The sequence below is a fragment of the Micropterus salmoides genome, unplaced genomic scaffold (assembly GCF_014851395.1).
Source record: "Micropterus salmoides isolate LMB-PRFRI ecotype aquatic unplaced genomic scaffold, ASM1485139v1 Ms_hic_scaffold_6, whole genome shotgun sequence".
In the NCBI taxonomy this organism is placed as follows: Eukaryota; Metazoa; Chordata; class Actinopteri; order Centrarchiformes; family Centrarchidae; genus Micropterus; species Micropterus salmoides.
The window spans coordinates 19515065-19541389 of record NW_024044348.1 but is presented as its reverse complement, the minus strand read 5'-3'; the positions used below and the strand labels follow the sequence as shown (position 1 = coordinate 19541389).

The window sequence follows — 26325 nt, the reverse complement described above, 5'->3', positions numbered from 1 at the left end:
CCTAATGCTTATATGTCAAGTCTGTGGCTTGTTGATTAATCGTTGCTGTCTCCACAGATGAGGATCTTACAGTGGTAGTGTCTTTATCTCTTGGACCTCACAGTGATGATTACAGGATAACCTCTCACACACAGTAATTAATCAGCCCAGAAGGAGACCATTCATTCAGACTAAATGTGACAGCTGCTTGGCTGGGTGGATCACTCAGCGGGAGGATCGTAGGTCCCTAATACCAACCTCAAAGTGTCCCTGAGGCTGGCCCCAATTCAAACGAAATCGATAGAAGTTGCACCTGCAGGTGTTTATGGCTTGTCAATTAAATGTGTACATGGCTTTGAGGTTGTCTTCATGACTACTCTTTGTGTTACCAGGACATGCAGTGATTGTACTCACAAGGAAGAGCTTTGTTTTCTAGTACTGCCCTTTAAAACAGATAAGGTCATTACATAAAGTGAAAACACAGCTGAAAGTACTTGCCAAAGACACTCATAAATCATGGTGTACCACACTGTTAGTTAGAAAACAAGCTAATCTTTGAACCAGTCTTTCAATGTGACTGTTTGGTGACTTAGCCAAAATATAATTCTCATTATAGTTTCAGTCCACATTAATGGCATTCATCTCTACACTGTGCGCTGTTTGCAGTCTGGAAAGCATCACACAGGCCATTTGAACTCAGTATGAGGCACTATCCCAAGATTTGATGAGAATAATGAAATGCTTTGCAGATTTCAATGAAATATTAATTCACATTTCAAATTTATATTTTAGATGATGTGACAATGATGCCCCATGTGAAGAAAGTGGTGCAAGGTTGAATATTTGGCCTCTTTTGGCCTATCAAATGTCTGAAAATTGGGAAAAATTACCTTCTCAATATTCCAGAGCTGAAAAGATTAGTTGACTGACTAATGGATTAATTGACAGAAAATTAATGGGCAATATTATGACATTCAGTTAATGCCAAACACTCTCTGGTTCCAGATTTTTTAAATATGAGGTTTGTTGCTTTTCTCTGTTTTGTATCACTGCAAACGGAGTATTTTTGGGATTTAGACAGTTGGTCAGAAAAAGCAATACATCTGAAGATGTACATTGGGGTCCAACAAAGACAAATGACAAAAGATCCTCCCAAGTGTGAAACTGAAATGTTTGGCTGAGAAATGTTTGCCCCCCCCCAAAAAAAAAGTTCTTTTCTGGTAATTGATTTTGTAATTTATTGGCTTACATAAGTTCATAACCAGCATTCAAACCTCTTATAATAGACCTTCGGTAAAACACAGTTTGTACCATCAAATGCACCTGGAGGGCACAAAATCCTACAGTATATTAGAATGTCATGGGTTTAAACGACACCACATGAGCAAAACAAAAGAGAAAACCCTTTTTCATCACATCCATGTAACTAGAAAATAGAAAATCCCTTCACATATTGCAAACAAAAAGAAATACCATTTTGCACTGTGGCAGGTCTGTTAGCTGAGATGAATGACCAGCATGCTCCTGCATTATATATATGAATGGCTGCAGGACAGAGGAGGCCTGTCATAAGATCTGGATTATGGGGGAAAGGCTAAATCAGGTAATACTGATGCTGTTTGACTGACAAAATAAATTATTGATGCCAAAGAATGTTTTAATGTGAAGTGATAGATATGCATTGGAGTTGAAAATAATCAGGTTGAAAGCTCTTTCTGTTTTACATGGCAGCATATTTCCAGCTGTCAATTCAATTTACTGATTCTGTTCTGTATAATCAAGGTGTATGATAGCAGTCGGCCACAATTCAATTATTACTGTGAACCAATGTGTTTGTTTTGTTTTCTTTCCCTGTCATACTTCACAAACATGTCATAGTCATCCAGGCCAAAATATGGGTAATAAAGTGTCAATAATAACAGTGTCAATAATACTGTTTATTCCATTTATCCAAATTATTCATGAATTATTTTGATGTAACATTTATTATTACATCCTCTAATACAATACCTTCACTCTGGCAGCCATTGGATGACGAAGACTGTGGTTAGCAAATATAATTATCTGCTGTCGTGATACTGGAAAATACTGTCAAAACACAAGCAAGAATTTTGGTGAAAATGTAGACCTGACATTCATGCAGATGCTGGTGTTTCCCTGTGCATTTAAAGGATCCAGGTACAGACAATGCAAGATGTCCTCAATCAAAGAAAATTATTTAAAGTTCTTGAAAAGTAGGAGGACGACTTGCAAGAAATGACATGTCAACCAACCTCAGATACATAGAAAAGTAAAAAAACAGCTGTCAGACACATACAATTTTAGGCTCTACTGCACTGAGCATATTACACTCCTGCAGATATGAGAATTACTGCATGGAGAGGCAAAACCCTCTTCACAATGGGTACATTTTAACCCCCCCCCCCCCCCCCCCCCCGTTTTGCTTAGCCATTTAAGGAGCCAGGATTTTCTTCCTTGGCACCCCAAACAGAAAATCCCACAATTTAAACTCCAATAATCACCCGGTGTCACAAAAAGGGAGCCTATAGGCTACAGGAGCTCTTTGAGCAGTTCTACTGTAAGTAGTCTGCCTGGTATCATTTCCCTGCACTGGTCTAATTGCAGCAGCATATGAGATGAGTGCATCCTCTTCCCTGCATCCTGTGTGTCTCACAGTGAGCTGGACCTAAGCCAGACCTACAGCATAACATGACCCCACCACACCTTGATCTCTCGTTGAGACCCGTTGTCTCTATCTCGTGGCTTCATCCAGTATTGCAGCAAAGAATCTACTCCCTCCTTCGTGCTCGTTTGGAAAAAAAACCCCACATCGCAATAACTCCAGAAGTGTTTTTCTACTCGTGCATGAGACTATGAACAAAATAAACAATTCTCTGAGAACGCGCTTCGGCTGGATTTGTCTCACTGCTTGAGGAAACAAATCACACATCAATTGTGCAGTATGAGGTCGGTGTGGCGCAATATATCGCAGTTTGGACAGAAATGGGTTATAATACTTTGTGTTCAAATAGTCCGGTCAGATCCACTTTCACAGTAAATTAGTGCGCAGCGGGGACGCGTGAAGCAGGGGCGGTTGTCAGTCCTCACCATCCTTCTCATTGGCTGCAGCAGGATGCTCGGTGTCTCTCCTGTTTCCTTGATCCTCAAACGCAACTAGAGCCGACTGAGGTTTGCGATGGAGCGAGAGAGGGAACCTTCACCTGTAGGTATTTGACATTAACCTGCGTTTCACCATCGACAAAAAAACACAAGGGACTTTTGAAGTAAAGGCTCTGTGCTTCGGATATAGCATCGCTGCACAGTCGCTGGAAATAACTTCATTATTCCAGGGTTTTGTTTGTTTTTTTTGTTGCGGGCGACTGTCTCCCTGTCCTCCGGTTTAACAGGATACTGCAGCCTGTATGGAGGGATGTCGGCATGGCTTGCACCAGGAGAACCAAAACTTTGGTGTCCACATGCGTGATCCTGAGCGGCATGACCAACATTGTTTGCCTGCTCTATGTCGGATGGGTTACTAATTACATCGCCAATATTTACATCAAAGTCCCGATGCCTTTACCGGAGAGAAAGTTAGAGGGTGACAAAAGAGGTGACACTCTCCGGATCATGGAGAGACTCGATCGGCTGGAGAATGTGGTCAACCAGCACATACAAGGTAAAGCCTCCATCATTTTAACTTGCCACTTGAAGAAAACTGCACTCCCTACATTTCGTTACCTGCACCCACACCATGGGCTCCAACGAAAGAAAGTTTTAATATGCGAACACTTTACCTGCAAGGTGCTGTTGTGTGTTTGCATTGTCTGTGTTTTTTGGAAATGGATAAAGCAGGAACTTCTTTTGTCTGTTTGAGGGTGTGGTGACATAGGACTGTAAGAAAAGGTTTAGTACAGGCTATAAACTAACCTATTTTAAAATGGCACTACATTGACAAGAGCCAAATAATTCGTTATCAGTAGCCTATATCTTGTAATTTATGCCATAAATAGATAAAATACACAAAAGTCTGACATGCTGTTGAGTACAATTTAAAGCACACAACATTGCATCCTGACTTAAAGAATCTCATGTCTCATCATCTATGGTCTAAAACTGTTAAATGCATACTGCTGAAACAAGCTGCATATTCTTAGGAAAAGTGTACAACATGAAGCTCCTCATATCTTGAATTGCACTCCACCTGAATGACACAATATTGACAGCCAAAATACATGTGAGAAAAGTGTTTAGTGCTGGCAGTAGAAGAAAAATCTACATTAAAATACAGTTACAGTGTATTGGTCAGATTCAGTGCTGGCCTACATCTGATAATGACTGTGGAGAAGTTGCTAAGAGAATTTTCTGATCTGTGCGTCTATTCATCCTTTGGCTACTTCTTATTTGATCAAATTTAACAGGGAATATTTATGAAACTGTTCAAATCAAATCAAAGTCCCTGCTCAAAATACATTATTTAGCTCAAACCTTTAGGAATTTCTGGAATCCTTTTTCTCAAATTCCTCCCTTCCTTTTCTCCACTCCCGGTGTACAGTTACTTTACACTTGATCACACACAGTTAATTTCACTCCTCTCTGTGTCTTTAAAATAAGCTATTCTTGTCATTGCAGGGGGGCTCATTTTGGACAGGTCTTAATTTGAAATGGCTTAGAGCTGGTGCAGAAGTGAAATGCAGACAGAAATCTACTCATGCCGCTGTGAGTAATAAAGGCTGTGTGCTAAGCTTGGGTAAACATTCCTCCTGGAGGCAGGTCTCCATTTCAGCTTGGCACCCATAGGCATCTGCGGGGCGGAGCTTTGTTCAGGTGCCCCTAGTGACTTACCTCCAAAGTACATGTTTCAACTATTTCTGTTATGCTGACAGAAAAGATCATTTCATGCTAGATTTGTGCTTTAAAAAATCAGCAATGGTTTGAGAAAACGTCTACAGTGATTTTCCACTTTAGCAAGCCTTCATCTAACATGAAAGATAATTATAAAAAAGATAACTCACAAATATATGTACTGTAACTTATAAAGCTTACCCGGTAAGCAAGCAGATTATATTTCAATTAAATAACAGACAGACCCACAATCTACATCTCAGTACTTGGACTAGTTTTAAGGAAAAGCATGACATTTTGGGCAATGTGCTTATTTGCTTTCTTAACTAAAGTTAGATCAGAAGATTGAAGCCCCTCTCACTACTGTTTGGTAAATATCAACCAGCAGCCACTTAGCTTAGCTCAACTGAAACAGTTGGCCTGGCAGGTTAAAAAAAAAGTCTGCTTGCAGCACTGCTAAATCTCACTGCCCCCTGCCAAGAAATAGTCCCACACATAACCCACCATTAAACCACAACTTGTAGTTTTTACACTTGAGTTTAGTATTAAATAAACAAACAAAATATAGCTTGTTAATTAGTGAGTATTATTGGTTCTGGAAGGTAGATTATTTACCTTTGGCTGACTGTTTCCCCATTTCCAGACTTTGTGCTAAGCCAAGCTAACTGCCTGCTATCTGTGGCTTCATATTTACCATAAAGACAAGACGGTGGCATCAATGTTCTCAACTAACTCTGCCAGAAAGAGAATATGCTGTTTTCCCCAAAATGTTGAATTCATCATTTTTCAGCTGTGCTCAGTGTTTTTTTATGCCACTTTTAAAACTTGGACAAGCATACTGTAATTAGCTTTTTTTGCACGCATTCTCTCACAAGCTCATGCACATTGGCTGCTTTGGGTATTTGTACTAATTTCAATTTGTAAACCTGTTTCCAGTCTCCTGATATAAACTGCAGGGACATGGCAGACATCACATTAATACAAACAGTAAGTCTCTGTCATTTTTAGAGTTTGGTAGCACAGTGAAGAATCTGTTGGGGCTAGTGCTGCAGGAGACTGTTGATGTCATACATTTGCAACAATAAAATCTCTTCCAAACGAAATGACCTGTCTTTTTAAATCCAGCCATATTGTCTGGATTTCCCTGATAATTGCTCCGAATGCATCTTCTGCAAATATAGACCCATAATCCGAGTCTGAAAGTGGCCGGCGGCATCAACAGTCAGAGAGCTTCGGGCAGAGCCAGAGAGTCATTAGTGCACTTATGACATCTCTAAAAATACATTTTCTCATATCGTTTTGTGGGACAAGTGCAGGAATTTTATATTCTGACTTCTGCATTCTTTTGTTCAGTACTGTGACTTGCACACTTAGAGGGTCCTGGTGCACTATTCACACAGCCACATGCACTTAGTTTTAATTCATCTGAAGACTAGCATGAGCTCCTTCACCACAGAGCATTACTGCATGTCAGAATGAAACATTTACTGCAGCTGACTCACTGTGGACAGTCAAAAGAGATGTCTCTGGTGTCAGCTTCCCACTCAGGGATGAGACAGAAATATTCCACTCCTTTAACTATGTGATGGAGTTAAGTGGCCTGTTATCAGGACAAAGCAATGTGGCAACAGCACGTAGACCAGCTGAACTGTTCCTTGTATGAAGTAGGAGGAGTATTTATTGGAAAGTTGGACTGAGCAGGTTCACACACGCCTAACATGAGGGCTGTTTTTTCCACTATATGCTTCCAAAACCAAAATTATGAGCACTAGTGACGTTCTACAGAAGACGGTGTCATGTTATACTGAAGAATGTCATATGATAGGAAAATAATTATTGGAATACTTTATGTTTGCATACTTGTTGGATACACAGAAAATTAAGTGCTCTAGTATATGTTTTTGTTTATGCTTCTACGTTACTGTGCGTACTGTATCACTTTTGGATATTTATATTTCTCGATCTTTGCTATTAACAGTATTTTTCTTCTTCTACTTGTTGCTGGGTGAACAATTATTTTCATTATTTCACAATACAGATTTTTCTTACAGACTTTTCTTGATTAAGCCTTTAGTCTATGAAATTCAGGAGTTATATTTTTAGAAAACAAAACCTGTATGTAGCAAACACTGTATGTGTATAAATGTATGGTATGACAGACATGCTGTTTAAACAGAAGAGTGTTTTATTAGGATGTGTGTTTGTGAAAAGGTTGCTTGTTTCATGGCTTGCTATGACCTCTGAGGATGTGTATTACCCGTGTGTAGTCTGAATGAATGACTATGAGGCCGGCAGAAGCTGGTGATTAACACACTGCTGATTTAGCTGCAAATGATAGCGACAGTTCCCAAGATGGCTTCAAGCAAATCCTCCCGTCAAGTCAATTGAGAAGCTCAGTAAATCAGCGTTTCCGTTGATGCTCAGAGGACAGTTTTATTTGGGTATTTATCTGATGTGATTTTCCAGAGTGACAGTGAGCACGGCAGTAGAATAAATAAGTGAGGAAGAGGTGAAAGCACATGTGTGTACATGGATGTGTGCAGGTGTTTGTTTGCATGCTTGTGCATGTAGGCTATGGTATGCAGCTCAGAAAAGTACAAGTTACACTCACACATACTACCAGTTCCTTTAAAGTGCCCAGTCCTCTAGAAAGAACAGTGCAGACTCTTAATACAGTTTTAGAAGAAGGCAACCTTGTTTCTTATAAAATAACTACCCTTTTTATTTCTGTTTACTAATGATAATGTGATTCAACATGTTGTTAGTTACAAGATGACTTAATGTGTGTCATAAAGGTATTAAGAAACATATCAACTGCAAAGTTATTAAGCCATAATCATATTGACTCGAATATCACATACAATGGCTGAAACCTACAGTTTTGGCTTCTAGTGTTTCATTCATTCAACTTCTTCTGCAGCAAATTTTATTTGGCAACTTGAAAACTCATTTTCTTTTTTCATACTTTTAAAAAAAAGATGCAGCATGATGGTAGATTTAGGAGGTCATGATGAGTAGTTTGTAATTATGTTTTCATATGTAAAACAGTGCCATTATGTAAGCATGTTCATGAGTTGTGTTGACAGGAGATGTTTACCAAACCCTTAAAATGAAATTAGGTATGCCCTTCTCTTAGTAGTTAATTAGCTGGGTCTTACTACTTTATTGGCAATCAGCCAGAAGACGCTTGTTAGTGGGCATAAACCGAGTAGCTAATTAAGGTGAATGAGGGGCAGGTGGGCTGGCAGGTGATGATCAGGTGACTGGGGAACAGCAAGAACAGCTGAGGACTAGAGTGAAGGTAGAGTCTGAAGTGACAGGAAAGACAAAGAAGTGCAAAATGAAGATTTCACTATAATAATTGTTGAATACATTATTTGACTATAGTTTAATACAGTAGTAGTAATACAGTATAACAGTGTAAATTTGCTGTTCCTTCAAAATAACACATCACACAACCATTAATGTCTAAAGTACACCTCTAAGTGAAAATGTCCAAATTGGGCCCAATTAGTCATTTTCCCTCCCCGGTGTCATGTGACTCATTAGTGTTACAAGGTCTCAGGTGTGAATTGAAAGCAGGTGTGTAAAATTTGGTGTTACCGCTCTCACACTCCCTTATACCTGTCACTGTAAGTTCAACGTGGCACCTCTTGACAAAGAACTCTCTGAGGATCTGAAAAAAATAATTGTTGCTCTACATAAAGATGGCCTAGGCTATAAGAAGCTTGCCAAGACCCTGAAACTGAGCTGCAGCACGGTGGCCAAGACCATACAGTGGTTCAACAGGACAGGTTCCACTCAGGACAGGCCTCGCCATGGTCAACCAAAGAAGTTGAGTGCACGCGCTCAGCGTCATATCCAGAGGGTGTCTTTGGAAGATAGACGTATGAGTGCTGCCAATATTGCTGCAGAGGGGTGGGGGTCAGCCAGTCAGTGCTCAGACCATGCACCGCACAATGCATCCAATTTGTCTTCATTGCTGTTGTCCCAGAATGAAGCAACTTCCAAATATGATACACAAGAAAGCCCACAAACAGTTTACTGAAGATGGGTGGGGATGGCTCAATGGATAAGACACATGTCTTTAGTGTGAGAGACCCGGGTTCAATCCCCCACTATAACCCATCCGCCAATGTGTCCCTGAACAAGACACTTAACCCCTAGCCGCTCCAGAGGCGTGCGACCTCTGATATGTATAGCAATTGTAAGTCGCTTTTGATAAAAGCATCAGCTAAGTGAATAAATGTAAGCAGCCTAAGGAAATTAATTACTGGAACCATCTCCTGTGGTCTGATGCGACCAAGATGAATTTGTTTGGTTAAGATGGTGTCAAGCGTGTGTGGCGGCAACCAGGTGAGGAATACAAAGACAAGTGTGTCTTGCCTACAGTCAAGCATGGTGGTGGGAGTGTCGTGGTCTGGGGCTGCATGCTACCGGCACTGGGGAGCTACAGTTCATTGAGGAAACCATGAATGCCAACATGTACTGTGACATACTGAAGCAGAGCATGAAACATATCTTTGCATTTCTGTACTGCTGTTTCACGTCACACATATCTGACAAGCTAAGATCAGCTATTATCGTCTGGCTAATTTATCAATCTGGCTCTACTGTAAAAAGAAGATGTGATGAAAACTACCCCTACCGTTTCAGAGTGTATTCACTAAGGACCAACTGTACACGTGCATTTGTTATGATTACATTACTTCTGATCAAAAACTAGCAAGTTGCTAACTTTGCTAACAAAACCAAATGTAAAACACAAGACATAGCAATATTACTTACTAGTCTAACTGTGTACACAGAAAGTAGGCCAGCTCGCCATCTGTTTCGCAGACTTTTATTTTACGAGCATTACTGCATGTCAGAATGACATCCGGCAGCCTCTTGCTTGGTCATTCTTTTTTTCACTTCTTAGCTACTTCCGTCAGCTTCCTCTTTGGTATCTTCAACTCTGCCATGAGCTAACGTTATGTCCATTGAGGGTGCTGAGCCCGTTTATGTTGCCCACTCTCCACCAGCAGCAGAATAATGTTGCTTGAAACTTGTGTGGCGAGCTAGCCAACAAAGCTTAAGAGCACTTATGGCAACATTACCAATGTCCAGGAGTCTAATCTAGTATGTTTGCTTACATCAGTCTGAGATTTATTGCTAGCAGTTAAACCATATTGCTCAAGTCTCTCTTCCTCGCTTCCTCCAACAACATTCTCATCGCAGCCTCTGCCATGATATCCATACTGAGAATACCATGCTAGCTTCTTCCAAAGAGCTTACATTATGTACTTTTTGCTTCTCTTACAGCTTGCTTTCTAAAGAGTTTTGTTGGTGTGTTGAGGTGACGTTAAGCATTATACTGTTCACGCTATAGATGTCCTGCCTGGGATTTCAGTGTTACATAGTCCCAATTCCAAGTGCTCCGGGCCAGAGAGGCAATGATAGAGACAACATTCATTATGGCGCATTATAAGTCAGTATACCATCAAGATATTTTTGAAGCTATTTAACATAAAAACACTACATGACGTTGGTGTTAAAAATAAATATATTTTGGGAGAATATTTTAGTCTGGCTAGTTTGGCATAATTTCATGACTTATTCAGTAAGCAGCCAGGTAGGACACTGGGCACATTTAGAGAGACAGAGAGCTGCATGCTTAGAATAGCACAACCGCATCAAAGGTTTTTGTGAATTCATCACTGTACAGTTATACCACTTCACAGGCCTTGGCATTCGTTGAAAAGTGTAAAGAGAAGAATCTTTACTTTTCTTCATAATTGATAGATATGAAATTATTGTAATGTCTCTATAAACACTGCTTTAGATTTATTACAATTCTGATTCATCTGTCAGTACTTGCAGTTTTCAGCCTGCAGGCAGCAATGCAGATGGTGAGAGAGCGAGAGTCTGGGTTGACGAGTGTGAATATAAAATGGGTGGATATTCTGGGTGGTAAATTCAATAAATCGAGAAGTTATTGAAATACAGGGAATGCACTGGAGAATGTTTAGTAATGAAAACAATTAATTATTCTTACTCCAGAGGGCAAAATCCTCATGAAGAGAATAAATTGGACATGTAAAAGCCTCTTACAAGTGTCGATTCTAAGGTCGTCCCCTGACAATTTCCACTAAATAGATCAGTTCACTATTGCAAATGTTCTCTGTGTATTTTTTTCTCACTGAAATTCTGAGGCCACAACAAAAATATGAAAACAACCGCTGTAAGTAAGACAGATTTCTGGTTTATATTTGACTCTATGAGATTTACATCACAACTCAAGTTGACAACAAGCCATTTATCTGCATGCTCTGATAAACCGTGATATATTGTTTTCAGCTTCACCGGTTATAGAAGCACTATAAATATTCTGCATAAAATTGTTTTTGACCAGTAGGGGACAAAAGGTCTCAAAGAAACACAGGATCACATTTCAGATACACTATCAGTTTGTTAAATGTACATCTTTCAGCAGCATGAGCATCCCATTGGAGTCCTTTTTCCTGCCTGGTTTGTTCTTGCCACATCTGAGAAAAATGTCTGGATCATTAGCTTGATAAATGCTCAACTTTCTAACCCTCTCTCGTAAAAATTATGTTATTAGTGTTCAGTAGTGAGCTTTAGAGGTTGACTGGTTTACTGATTTTGTTTGGGAAAAGCTAGGTTAGCAGTTTCCCCCTGTTTCCTGTCTTTGTGCTAAGTTAAGCTAACCCACTGCTGGCTTAATTAGCGTACAAAAATGAGAGCGGAATCAGTCTTCACATCTAACTCTTGGCAAGAAAGCGAATAGGCGTATTTACCAGAATCTTTTTCTTTTAAGTGTACAGATCCACCATTTGTTATATAAATAATAATTTAAAAGCTCTACCATCCAGTTCTTTCTCATAATTATATAATTCTCTTTTGTAGCAGCTTTCAACCTTTACCTCTGAACCTAAGAAGCCACATCTCCATGATACAAAATCATGGCGCTTCAGTAAATACAGCAGATGTAGATACAAATTGAAGTGCTTTGTTCCTTCAACAGTTGTTTTAGATTTTTTCTTACTCCTCCTTGGCAATTTTCTTTCTCATATTTAATGGCAGTAAGTGAGGAAGGGTCCTCTGGTTCAAAGACACCCTTGCTATTACGTACAAAATGTTTTCATCTAAAGCCATTTTCTATTTTTGGGTGAAGCTGCGGATACAATATGTCCAATACTGCCACATTATGAAACTGCAAATTGCAGTAGATTGCAAATGATTCTATGATATAAAATGAATGTTTGGTACACATATATCCCAAAGCAGCACTTAAGAGCAAGCACAGTTTCTTAACGTCGTCTGTCCGTGGAGCTGAAGATGATGCTGAGTTCCCTTTAAAGTAACTTAACATGTTTAACTGTCTGTAAGCCGTGCTTCATATTAAAAATTCATACATCTCAAAGCGTAAGTGTTGTAAAGGACAAAAAAACGTTTTATATTTGCAGTTCATGAACTGAAAGCTAAATGTGCAGTAAACTGTCTACAGCTTTCAGCTTGCTGCCATAATAATAAAGCCATGGCAGTTCCTCTAAGTTTGAGGAATGCGTACGTCTGTCATCATTTCTTTATCAGCCCTGCTGTATATACACTCACCGGCCACTTTGTTAGGTACACCTTGTCAGAACCAGGCTGGACCCCCTTTTGTCTTCAGATCTGCCTTAATTCTTTGTGGCATACTTTCAACAAGGTGTTGGAAACATTCTTCAGAGACTTTGCTCCATCTTGACATCACACAGTTGCTGCAGATTTTTCGGCTGATACAAGGCAGGATGGGTCCATGGTTTCATGTTGTTTACCCCAAATGCATGTGCAAATCAGTTTCCTGTTCTAATGTGACAGGAATGGCACCCAGTGTGGTCTTCTGCTACTGTAGCCCATCTGCTTCAAGGTTCACCGTGATGTGCTTTCAGAGATGGTATTCTGCATACCTTGTTGGTTGCAACGAGTGGTTATTTGAGTTACTGATGCCTTTCTGTCATCTCGAACCAGTCTGCCTATTCTCGTCTGACCTCTGACATCATTTCGGTCCACACAACTGCCGCTCACTGGATATTGTCTCTTTTTTGGACAATTCTCTGTAAACCCTACAGATGGTTGTGCATTAAAATCCCAGTAGATCAGCAGTTTCTGAAACATTCAAACCAGCCCGTTTGGCACCAACAACCATGCCACTACAATCTACAAGAGTGTTTTCACTTATGATGTTTTTGTGATAACACCTTATAAGATTAAGAAGGTTTGTAAAATGGATTTTATGATCATTGTACCCTAAAGATGCTTTTGAGAAATGAAGCCGTGGTCTGTGTTGGTGCATCCAGCTGCCAGCTGCTTGGATTTGCCTTCATAAACCATGTGGACCACCATGTAGTCCTGCATGGCAAATTTATATTGTGCACTTCATGTGTGCAGTCTCAATCTGTTCACAACCCAACCAGAAACATCAATAAATTCAGTAAAATTGTACTAAGCTCTTAAACCTGACTACAAGAGTTGTGTTAACAGAATTAACATTTTTCATTCATTAAATTGAAGCTGCATTTTTTTTCCTCTCATCAGATCCGTCAAACTCTGTGAGACAGTGGACTTTAGCTGTCAGTTTTCAGTTTGTCTTTATTGAGTCAGCCATTGCTGATGTGAGGCTATGACGTAGGAGATGGATTACAGGATGAGACTCGATGAGAGAGGAGTGAATTACCGCAGCCTCAAAATGAGATTCATCAAAGCTAACTATAATTTAGATCTTCTATCAAAATATATTTTCCCATCCTTCACTCATCATTAATCTGCCGATGATATAGATGAATCTCGTACTGTAGTTATTTGCGACAAAGCACTGCATTTCAAATCCAGGAAAAAAAAACATTAGGCATGGATGTTATGGTGGTTGTTTCTTCCATTAAAAAGGTTGCTGTTGAGGGACTTTTAAACCTCAGATGTCCAAGAGTCCTTGAACGCATCGCCAATGTTAATTTCCATCTCCACATCTTATCACACCTAAGCTCTGTTCACTCAGGACAAATATTACTTGGGGTCCTCCTGTGATTTGTAATAATTGCAGGGGTTATTTGTGTTCTTCATCCTGTGTAAATCTGCTGGGTTTGTAATCTGTAAAATAAAAATGATGTCTTGTTTGGACAGGATTTATGTCTCTAGAGGAAGTCAGACGATGTTAGTATTACATGTACAGTACAGTTTTTATAAGCCTGTACAGAGTGCATTTGTGAGTTGAGCTTGCACTGCCCCACTTAATTACAGGCCCAATTAAAAAGCTGTATGTATAAACACTAGCTTCCATCCAAATTGAAAACAGCACAAGAAAATGAAAATGTATGTGCACATATATATATATATATAATCGCTCATCCCTATGTGCTAGTATGATTGAAGAAATGGTGGCACTTGAGAAGTATCATGATTGGGAAAGTATTAAGGAGGATTACTGTGAGATTTCTGCTATCTGTGCTTTTGCCTTTGTCTTGTCTTAAAGTTTATACATAGGCATCCAAAGTGAGATTCACCTCCTGTGCTCAGACAGTTTTTATGAATATTTCAAGGTTTAAATCCCAGAGAATAACTGTTTTGTTCTGAAGTTCTGGTCACTCAACCTTTTCTGCACAGGATAACATGTAAGACGGTTGCTGTCAAAGAGCATCTTAGTATCTGGTAAATGTGCGAACAAGTTTCTACATAACTTGCTGGTCGTCTGCTGTTTCTGACACGAGTGTGAGATGCCTCATGTTCATGATGAACTGGAAGCGTAGCTATTGTACGAAGAGTTTATTTGTCTGGAACTTGCTTGCTGTGGTGTATAGATGTGTAATTTAGAGCTGAAACAATTAGTCGATTAGTAGATTAGTCAGTAGAAAGAAAATTAATCTGCAGCAGTTTTGAAAATTGATTAATCATGTTATGTCATGTTATTTTCAGGGAAAAATGACAAAAATGTTTGGTCCCTGCCTCTCAAATGTGATTTGGCCTTTGTGACAGTAAACCAAAGAAAGTCTTTGGAGATGATTGAGCAACAGTATTTGTATTTGTCACATTAATCGATCATAAAAATAATCGTCACTTGCAGCCCGAGTGTAATTGTTTCAACCAGATAACATTGTTGTCCTAAAAACAATAAATAGTATTTTTCTACTGCAAGGCCTTTAAATACACAAAGACACATTTACCTATGTGGTTTCTATATTTTTGCTGCAGCTACAAAACAAAACAAAACAATTTTTTCCTATTAAAATACTGCTTTCCTATGACATATACAGGATATCACTTCATAGTTTTAGTTCTGCCTTTCAAAATCTGATGGATTCTTTTTAATTTATTTGTATTTTTATTGATTTAAATATATACAAACATACTATATATACATGAATTTAATTCTTCACCCAAAAATCTTGCACAGGAGACAAAGGAAGCTAAAAGCTCATACAAACCTCTCTTTAAAAACTCAAGATAAAGAGATTTACATTAAATAAAAATAATGAGGGATGTAGTGGCTATTACAAAATAAAGAAAGAAGAGAAGTTAAAAAAAGGAACACATGCTACTATTCTCTGAATCCCCCTTTGCTTTAAATTAACAATGTTATGAGCACACAGCTAATTTTGGTCATATTATGAAGCAGTTGATGCCTCAGGTTCTGCCCCTGCATCCCCACTTCCTGTCTCTGCCTCTTCCTGCTGCAAGTGCAAGCCATCAAATATTCACAAATGCCTCTAGAATGCAAATGTTTAGCATAAAAGTGGATCGGATCCCATTTTAAGGAGCTTGGTTTGTATTTGCATGAAGTCTCAGCTGGATATGGCACTGAGGAGAACAACAGTTGGTGTGTCAAAGCTCCAGAATGATTTCTTTACAGCACTTTCAGTTACCATCTGTAGTCCTCTGAAGGTAGACTTGATGCATTTGTTGCTGTCAGAAGTGTGTGTACTTTGCTGTGCATGTGGTCCTGCAACATGTGGTCACAGGTTAATTTACCTCTTATGTATTAGTCAAATTTTTTTGGGTGATAAGAAAGAAGATCCATTCAAATAACAACACTTGATCTTGATTTGGTGTTCTGACACGACATGATACAGCTGTCAGCCACTACTTTGTCAGGCGGGTACAGAGGGCAGTGGCTGCCATCAACTACCAGCCAGGAGCCATTCAGTTTGCCTGGCTTGAGGTGCAAACCAGCACTGTGCAAAAACTCCCCTGTCATGTGCTTTTGTGGGGCATCTGCTGTGCGGTGATAAGGACTGGGCTGCTTCGCTTTTTGCAACACAGCACAGAGTTTTTGAGTTAATTATACATCTCATTATGTTGTAGGAGTTAATGTCAGATAAAATTCTCCCGCAACCTATACGTTTTGTAGCAGTCATGAGTCATGATAGCATGAGTACAGGCAGGATGTAAAACAAGGCTTTTTTTCAAAGGGATGTGTGAAGCGTAAGAGAACATCTGCTATACTCTGATTACAGAACTGAAACACAGAGCGACTAAACCTTCAGATTTCTGTACTGTGATCTCGCTTTGCCAGTGCCTCTGAATCAGGAGCCTCAGGTTCAACACATGGACTCGCGGGCTTGCTAGCGATCACTGCGGCTCTACAGGCTGATATACTGAAGAACATATTACTGTTGGTTGGTGGGTTCAATTTGGGTGGTGTGCTGAAACAGTTCGCCGTTCCTTGCCTGGGGCTGCACACAGCCAAAACACAAAGCTACCTTTTCTGTGCTGTGAAGACAACAGTGGCATTGTGTTCTCTTTGGTGTATTTGAGGATGATGCAAATGTTGTATCATAATATTTGTACATATATATACTTGGTGTTTGTTCTGACACTTGTACTCATTTTAAATTAATGATAATTATTGAAAAGAAGAAAGTTTTGTTTTTCTGCAAAAACAAAAAAAAAGTTTTTTTGGAGCTGCCAATGTGGTTATGGTAATTTGATTGCTATACAGAGTTTTCACAAGTAGCCGTTGCTGTGAGTTCAGTCTGGTAAAGGCTTGTGCAGACTACAAGACTTTCAGCGTTGGCCGATAGCCATGCTCAGACTACGCAACTTGCTCGAACCTACACATGGAACAGCTGTTATTTAATTTTAGTTTCGCTTATTTTATAGTTGTTATTATAAAGATAGCAATTATAAAGACTAAGAATAGATTAGCACATGCAGGTAGCAGGGATTGTCTGAGTTACAGAGAGAGCTGGAGGTGAGTAAAAAGTGTTTTGCTCTGCCAGCTGCCTGCTCTCACTAGCTGGATGTGGATGTCAAGTCGGCCGACTCTTCCAGATATTTGGCATGCTAGATATCTGGCAGACGTCGGCGATGTTTCAGAAATGTGTTGGGGAGAAGTTTTGATGCGTCATTGAGTAGTTCACATATAACGACTGGCAACGGGCAAATCGGGATTAAAATCGTGTAGCATGAACTAGGCTTAATTTGCCATCACTACAATTGGACCCATGAAAGAGACATGCAAATGTTGAATCTTATAACGAGTACATAATCATTGCTATGTGGGCTGCTGGAAAAAAATGTTTTCTTTCAATGTTCGAAGGCTATACAGGAGTTATGACATGCTCCTCTCAGTAACGCACCACGATGCGATTAAAGCACATCTCCTCACAACGCCGGCTCTCAGATGTCAGACATGTTCAAAAACTGTTTCATCCTCTTCCGTAGATGCAGTATCATTATAATTTCTATTTTCTTACGAAAGAAGTGAGGTGAATATAAAACTTCACCTAAACTTTAACATGGTTAGTGTGCATTCTTCCTCCGAATAAGATAAACTCTTAAAAGGGCCTACAGCCGTTGTTTATCACTGGCAGCCTTTTTTCACTAGAGGCTTGGTAAGCCTCATTACTGGCCTTTAGCTTGTTTCTTCACCCTTAACGGGGGATGTGAAAGGTGCAACACATTTAGCCAGCTGGTTTTGCAAATGAAGTCCGCCTCAGGCTATTTTTCTCCATTTCCTCATGAATGAGCATGTCGGTTCATACTTGCATCTGGGCTATGAGATTTTATTTGACTGAGGTTAATGACACATATGATAATGAAATGCATTTTATTTCCACCAGATTCTTTATCTTTCATTTTAGACTTGTTGTTTTTTTACTGTGTGTTTTATCCCTACTTTGTATTCTTCAGCTGGATTTTGGACTACAAACAACCCTTACTATAGGCCTATGTATTATTTGTATTTTATTGTGAATAATGTGATGACTGCAAAACAGTTTAATTACTGCAGCAATCACTTTGTCCTCTATATATTAATTTAAGTGCAGAGTTTCTCAGGTTCTTAAATCTTGTATCTTGTATTTTTTGATCTGTATCAACATTTTACTCTGCTTTTTTAACCTCACAAATCGGCAGTGCATGGTTGTATAGAAATTGGCATATCCACTGACAATGGAGCACTGTTGTAAAGTTGTTGACAATCATGTCATCAAGGCTCGACACTGCTGAGATTTGTTTCACACTAATCACTGCACCATCTGATTTATTGACATGTGCACCCTCAAGCACAAAACAAAACAGAACAAGTAAAAGAAGTGATGATATACCAATACTGACCTTTAAAACTTTCAACATAAACTGTACCTGTTGTGAAAAGCTTTTTTTAAAATGTTTTTTTAATGTTAAATGTTTAATTTAACTTAAGTGGATTCTGTTTCCTATTCTTCAGTGGATGATTCTGTCTTTTCCACAGCTTTTAATTTACAGGATCACGTGTTTATTTCTACAAGAAAGTGATAAAACAGGGAAGGGGAGATAAAAAAACCCCCCACTGATGAGCTAAAAAGAAACGTCAAACGGCTTATTAACAAATCTCTCCAATAAAGGCAAGGGCGAACATCAAATAAGTAAATTAAATGTGGCAGATGTCAACAAGGAGGAATATGACTGTGTTTTGTCTCCATAAGCTATAAAATAACAGACACAGCATACTGTCAGCAAAATAGATTTCAGAAATGGAGCTGATATGGATGCTGCATATAAAGTGATTCTTATCTTGTTTCAGATCAATGTAGTTGGAAATGGCCGACAAAGAAGAGGAAGACCTTTTGATAAAATAAACATGAATATATTCATGTTGTTGGTGTCTGTGTGACCGTTCAAATATGAGTGTGCAACACCACGCTAGTTGATGAAGTGTTTGGTTGGAGTGAAAAAGTAGCTACATTTGGACCTTGTTGAAACAAATCAAAGTTGAGGGGATTTAAATGATAAGCTTCTCCATAATAGGGAAATGTATAACCATCCATCCATCATCAACCGCTTATCCTGCGTACAGGGTCGCGGGGGGCTGGAGACAATCTCAGCTGACATCGGGCGAAAGGTAGGGTACACCCAGTCCATCAACAACCACTCACATCCACACCTAAGGACAATTTAGGGCCAATTAACCTAGTCCGCATGTCTTTGGACGGTGGGAGGAAGCCGGAGCACCCGGAGAGAACCCACGCAGACACGGGGAGAACATGCAACTCCACATAGAAAGGCTGGGGTAACTGGGGTTGGAATCCGCGACCTTCTTGCTGTGAGGTGACAGTGCTAACCACTGCACCGCCCAATATATAACCATCCATCCATCCATCGGGGGGGCTGGAGCCAATCCCAGCTGACATTGGGCGCAAGGCAGGGTACACCCTGGACAGGTCGCCAGTCCATCGCAGGGCCACACATAGACAGACAAACAACCACTCACACCTAAGAACAATTTTAGAGACACCACTTAACCTAGCCTGCATGTCTTTGGACGGTGGGAGGAAGCTGGAGCACCCGGAGAGAACCCACGCAGACACGGGGAGAACATGCAAACTCCACACAGAAAGGCCAGGGTAACTGGGGTTGGAACGTGCGACCTTCTTGCTGTGAGGCGACAATGCTAACCACTGCACCACCGTGCCGCCCAATATATAACCAATGAAGTAAATTTATAATTTGAATAAATTATTAAATTAAATGAGAAAATAAATAAGAAGAGGTCTGCATGTGTTTTTTTGTTGTTGTTGTGGTTTTTTGGTTGAATTTTGTGGCTCCTGGGTTTGACAACAAGTTTTATCACATTTCAAGCTGGTTTTATCCCTCCTCCACAGGCAGCTCTGCAGTTTGACCCGCAGGTCATTTCTCCTCCTCTGAACAGAAATGGAGAAATTTTGATTGATATCGTTGTCCAGGCCTTCGGCTGATTTGTAGATGTTGAAAATAGATAGTCAGTTATCAAACCTTAAGAGCTTGACCATTATTTGTCTGAACATATTCTACCCCATGAGTCCATTTCTACTCTCCAGCATTTGTCTCATTTTCTCTTACTTCACTTTCTTGTGAGCGTTTCTACTATTAGCTCTGCTTGGTTTAACCACCAGCATTGTCTCTTTAACGCATTCATTTGTGTTAAAGAGATATCTTTTTCCAGCTTTGACTTCCCAGAAATGCACAAATGTCCACTATGCTTTATACTTTATCAAAACATTTCCAAACAAAAGGTTTCATGTGTCTTGAGGGTTTTATGTCAACTTTTTTTTATGTCAGATTTTGCAGCATTTGAGACAGAAAACTCCACTTTCATCCTTTGATAGGGATGTTTTGAGGGATGGGCAGGCTTTGCTGATACCTGTGTCAAAGGCAGCCAACAAGCAGGAAAGTACACATTCGTGGCAAGCAACACACATTTCCCCAAACTAATGTCCTCCAGGATCAATAAAATGTAATCTTATTTTGGTTTAGAAACTGATGTTAGCTCTTTACAGTTAACAATTTGAGCTCCTTCATCCATTTGAGTTGGAGATGTAAGGTGGGATCAAATGTGTTTGCAGATGAAACCCCCCAAATTTAATCTTGGATTTAGTTGTTTCTCAACATTAGTCAGTATGTTTACGTGGACACCAGAAACCAGGTTACCCTGAGAAACTGGGTTACACAGGAAATCAGACATTGCTTTTACCACAATAGTAACCTGGTTAGTGAAAATCTGTGTAGATATGCAACAGGTCAGTAATCAGATTTTAGAAGCGTGGCTTACTTTTTTTACATTACCTGCAACAATGACACGTAATGCCATCTCCTAAATTCTGTTGATGTGCAGCCCTGCCTCTTAGACTTTTATATACTACTAAAGTGTTTTTCCAGTTACATATGATGAGAAAAAACATAATCTCTGTCTGGATTTTATGATCAGAGGCAACATTTTGTTTTTTTTTCAGTGAAGAAGCTACAATTCTGTGCCACACATAAGCTGTAGAGAGGTGGTCAAGGTGAATGGTGTGCATACAAAGCGTAGGACTTTTCCACAAGAGATGGGGGTTCATATCTTATACTTTAGGTTCGGGAAAGATTGTGGTTTTTGTTAAATATTAATAAAGTAAACTGCCTGAAGGCACTGTTGATTTGCTGTGAGTGCTTAAACATAATTACAAAAAAAGTTTAATAATGCTTTAGTTGCTATGAGCGGATATTGTTGAAAGAGAAATAAAATACTTTGTCCGGGAACGATTTGCAAATATGTTCAATTTCAACATTTCACAACTTTTGGATACAAAATATAATCCACGTGGCATCACATTCAAAACATATTTGCTGTTGCAAGTTAGGAGTATGCCTACATAAATGTGATTTCTAGGAGACAGGGTTGGTGTGTGTGTCTGGGGGTTGATGGTGCAGTTAGTGAACACGCTCTGTAGTTGGAGTGCACAGCTGTCTCTTACAGTGCAAATGTGTCCAAATTATACATAATAGTTGTCTGTTCAGTGGTGGAAACTGACTTATTTGGACATCTAGAGGATACTTTTTGGTTTAGTTTGACATTTGATTGAATGCTTTTAATCACAAGGCTGCATCCTGCCACACTGTTGTCACATATATACTTCTACTACAGGTTAAAGTCTTTGTCAAGCACCTGTGTACATTTAAAAAGCCAATTAGAAACCCATTTACGCGTATACATGGCTAGAAGAAATATGTCCGGGGAAACCAGGTTCCTCTAATCCCCTAAACTGATTAGAGAAGCCGGGTGTCTCATGCGTTTCAGAAATCAGGTTACTGCATACAGCTGACTGTAATCTGGTTGTGTACTGATGTATCAAAGATGTTACAACAGGAAACTCAATCAAACGTTGTCTTGTTCAGTTCCTATTCATGGTAGTATAAAGAGTGTGAATGGTACATTTGGGCATGCTCGGTCCTGTTTTCATCTCTTCCATCAGAGGAGATTCACATTCAAAACCTCAGTCCAAACCCTTGAAGAGATGATCAGCTTTTTGAATAGAGACTCTCACAATAACTCTGGTTGTTAATTGACCTGTGCCTTATTTCCCTCAAAACTCCTCGAGTGAAAAATCAAGGAGCTCTCCAACTGAATAATTGATATATGCCCCATACCAGCCATCCACAGAGCCCATGATCAAAAACAAAACATAAAATAAAATACTTGATGTCTATGTCTGCCATCCAAATCCATGTAGACTTCATTAATACTTTCTACGTGAAGCGGGGAAGAAAAGGACAAACTGCACAGTGTTTTGTTTCTGTTACTACTTTTCAGTGAAATGTTAAACACTGTATGTCAGAAACCTTTGCACATCTTAAGATCTTTTCCTATTCATTAAAAGAAATCTCTTCTTGGAGTGTGCCATTGTAAGTTAACATTATTGTACAGCTTGGCTTGAATGATTAACATTGCTAGAAAGGCATCAAATAGTAAAATATTGAAGAAAAGAAATTCTCTGAGAACTATATTGGCCCTCTGTGGTACACATTTAGCCCTTCTGTAAAACCAAAGGTGAGGTAAATTATGATCATTCACATACCTTGACGTGTTGCTCTTTAGAACATATATTTTTAATTAAATGAATTGGCTGCTTTGATTTTGATTCATGTACTGTTCCTTAGCCAAGTGTGTATTTGCTAAAGCCTGTAGTTTAATCTGATGGATCAGGAGGGGGAACTGTTTCCTCCTGAATTTAAATCTGATCGCCATCCTGAAAAAAGCCAAAAGATACAAAAGGTGTCATTTCTGTGGTTTTCACTTGGTGTCACACAAGCACATGCAAACACAAACATTTTGGTTTTTAACCACATTTGCATGGATGACTCTATAGATGGTTATGTCAGGTGGTCGGTTCGTCCACCATTTTATTCCAGACTGAAATATGTTAACTAATTAGATGGATTGGCAGAAAATGTTATGCAGACATGCATGAGTTTGATGGATTATCTCTGCAAAGTAGAAGTGCTCATTAACACAGATTTTGACAGATTTGTGAACAATATTTGAAAGAAATAGGCCTGTGTACATAGAGAAAGTCTTAGATCTTTGAGTTCAGCTCATGATGAATGGGGGCAAAAACAAAAGTGTTGTGTTTATAATTTTGTTCTGTATATTTAGTTCATAAGGGATGCTGAAATATTTTAAGACCTCTGTTCTTCTTCTACTTGTATTTTTTTCAGGATGTTCTTTTTGTTTTGTGACTTCTTTTTTCAACTATTTGAAAATCTCAACAGTGATTTCAACATTGTTCATTTTTCAGTCAGCACAAAATTTCATCAATTTCTTCTTAATTGTACTCTAGCTTGCCAGGGTGTGCAGCTCTCTTCTATTTCTACTGTGTTACTGAGTGCCCTGAAACTCGGCTCCAAAAGCAGCAAATTGTTCTGATTGAAAATTTTAGGAAAAATAGGTCTTGGTTGAAGAATTCATGGGGTTATTCTTTAAAACATCATTGCTAGTAAATAACTGATACAGGCTCAGAAAAATCAATGTCCTAAGTGATAGATTAATGGCATTCTTCACCCTGTATCTTTCTATGCCTTAGGCCACATCAGTTTAATTTTCTGCTCACAGGTGAATGCTCTGAAATATTTTTGATTTATATTGTACACTGATGAGTGCTTTTCTGAGACAGGGATATACCCCAGACTCCAGTTTATAAAGAAAACAGCCCCCTGTAAAGGACAAATGATGTTAAACTCAGGGCACAGATAAAACTTGATGAAACAGTGAAAAGATACAGTGAAGAAGCATTTTCACAGACTTAGTGCTGAGGAAGTCAGATCTGATAGGGGGTTATAGAAATGGCATCTCAGATGACTGAATTTAATGGAATAACAAATCCAGCGTTTCAAGTTGGATCCAGCGTTTCAAGTTGAACAGTGGGAATGAGAAATATGGCACGGGAGCAAAATGTCCAGAGCTTGAAATTCAATAATGTCGGCACTGTCTCATAATATCTGCTGTTGTTCATATGAAGTAAAATATTGCAGCTAGTTGCTCAGAATTTGTCAGCATTAATGACACTGAATTTCTAGAGGAGAATCTCTCTCCTAAAGGATGAAAAAGCACAAAGAAAGCCTTTGTACCCTTCTGAAGGGCACGGGTGATTTCAACGCTTTAATGAGGAGAAATGAACAAAAGGGGTAGCAATGACAAAGGCCGTTTCAAGTAAACATGACCCTCCTCCTAAATCCTGCCACTGCATGTATCCCCTCTTGGGGAAAAAACAAAGACAAAGCCACACACCCCTCTCTACTTTCAAGAGGAAATGTCAGTGTGACGTGCCAGCTACTGATGCGTCCTAATGAGAGAATTTCCCCCTCCTCTGGGGCCCATACAGCACCTATACAGTGGACCTAGTAAACAGACTAATTGGTTATTAGCTGTATTTACTGTCAGGAAAGAGAGGACTTCTAGAGAGAGAGGAGGAATAACATAGTATAATCTGTGCTGTATAAGTATGCACAGCTGATCACGGTCAGTGTGTAACAGCTGCGTTGTTCTGCAAACACAAGTGTCTTCTTCATAATACACTTTTACATCAGTGCGTAGGAAAATTGGGTTGAGTCATTTTATAAGTAACAAATACATACTTCTACAATACAGCTCACTCACAGTTTATTATCCTGTTTTGTATTTTTTTACACTATTGACAAGCAATTTTAAGCAGGCAGTTTATTAAACCTGCTTTTTTGAGGGCAAGTTAGGGTCATTGTAACAGGATTTAAACACAACAGTGACATGCTATTGTCTTATAAAGTTGTCCTGGATGTACACCTACTTACAAATCCAGCAGACAAAAAGCAACGTATAAGCATTTATTTGGAGCCGCTTTTTGAGCCACTCGATGAGTGCTCACTCATGATCACTCACTTTTAGCTATGTTTTGTTCTCCACCAACTCCTGAGAGAGATGTTCCACAATGTTTAACAGCTAGCCACTAACTTAGTGTGCTGGCCAGGTGGTGTACAGTGGATTTGCTGCAGGAGAAGCGGATGATGAGAGCGGTGAGAGTGAAACAAAATAGTAAACTTGTGGGAAGGAAACATGAGGAAGCAATGAACTGAAAAACTCTAAAATGTTCCACAGAGGTAGAGTCAGGTGACAATTATCTGCAGGTGTGTCACCATAAGCAACAATTTTCACATTACACATATTCTTTTGACCCACTGTATATTAATATAAACGAAAATTGTAGCTTTAAAGTTAATGTGATTTGAGTAGCAATTAAACACATCTTGTCACAAGCACAGGTGTCATCTTATAAAACCGAAACTTGTGAAAAATGTGTGAAGCCTTATTAATACCCTGTATTTCAGTATGTTCTCTTAAGCAAATGCTTTACAGATTTCAGGCCTTGGCACAATATAGAATATATAGGTTCATGTAGTAATTATCTCCAAAACAACAACTATTGCTGTAGTTACAAAACTCAGAAAGTACTACAGAAAGTTCCTGTCATAAAACCAATAGTAATGTGTGTAATGGATACTGCTCTATTCATAATTGCAGTAAATACTAAATCCTGTACAGTGGTGCTGAATCCATAACTGAGGGATTGGCTGTCTGTTCTTTTTGTTTATCCTCATTTTGTCTGGTTTGAAGAATATTTACATTCAAGTATGCTCACACATCAACAACATGTTTTGTTTTTTAGTTTAATTTTCCATTTCTAGAGAGTGCAATAACAATATAGTAAATAGTGGCAGCATACACAGATATGAAAAAGAGCTTATGCACTGAAGCCCCAGTTCCCCTCAGTTTCTTTGTCTAGACTGTGAATGAGCTGGGAGGTTGTTTCCTGAAGATCTGAGACTCTCGCGGCCTGACTCTTGGGACGACCTGAGATGATTTGGGACAAGGCGATGCCGTGATCAATTAAATCTTTAAATTGATTTAAAACCTTAGAGGCTGCCAGTGCAAAGATGATAAAACAGGAGTAATGTGATTGTGTCATTTAGCTTCTGTTAGGAGCCAACCAGCAATATTTCTTACAACCTGCAACTAAAATGGTAAAAGCAGGAACAGAACAAGATCAATCATAAAGAGATGAAACCATGACTGACCTTCTTCATGTTGCTGTAAGATAAGAGCAGTCAGTGCGTCTGAACTGAAACACAATAGCATCTGTCTTTTCACCTGCTAACACGTGAAGTTAAAAAAAAAACCATAACATGCTGCACATATAGGCAAGAGTATAGATGTGGGAAGGG

General features: G+C 39.2%; 1 protein-coding gene across 1 annotated transcript in view; it reads left to right on the top strand.

Moving 5' to 3' along the window:
* Positions 1–3126: 3126 nt before the first annotated feature.
* Positions 3127–26325, top strand: part of LOC119890544 (polypeptide N-acetylgalactosaminyltransferase 18-like) — a 93910-nt gene continuing 70711 nt past the window's right edge. Inside the window, 1 exon segment of the mRNA XM_038701859.1 lies at positions 3127–3655. Coding sequence (XP_038557787.1) covers positions 3418–3655 — 238 coding nt within the window. The 5' untranslated portion in view covers positions 3127–3417.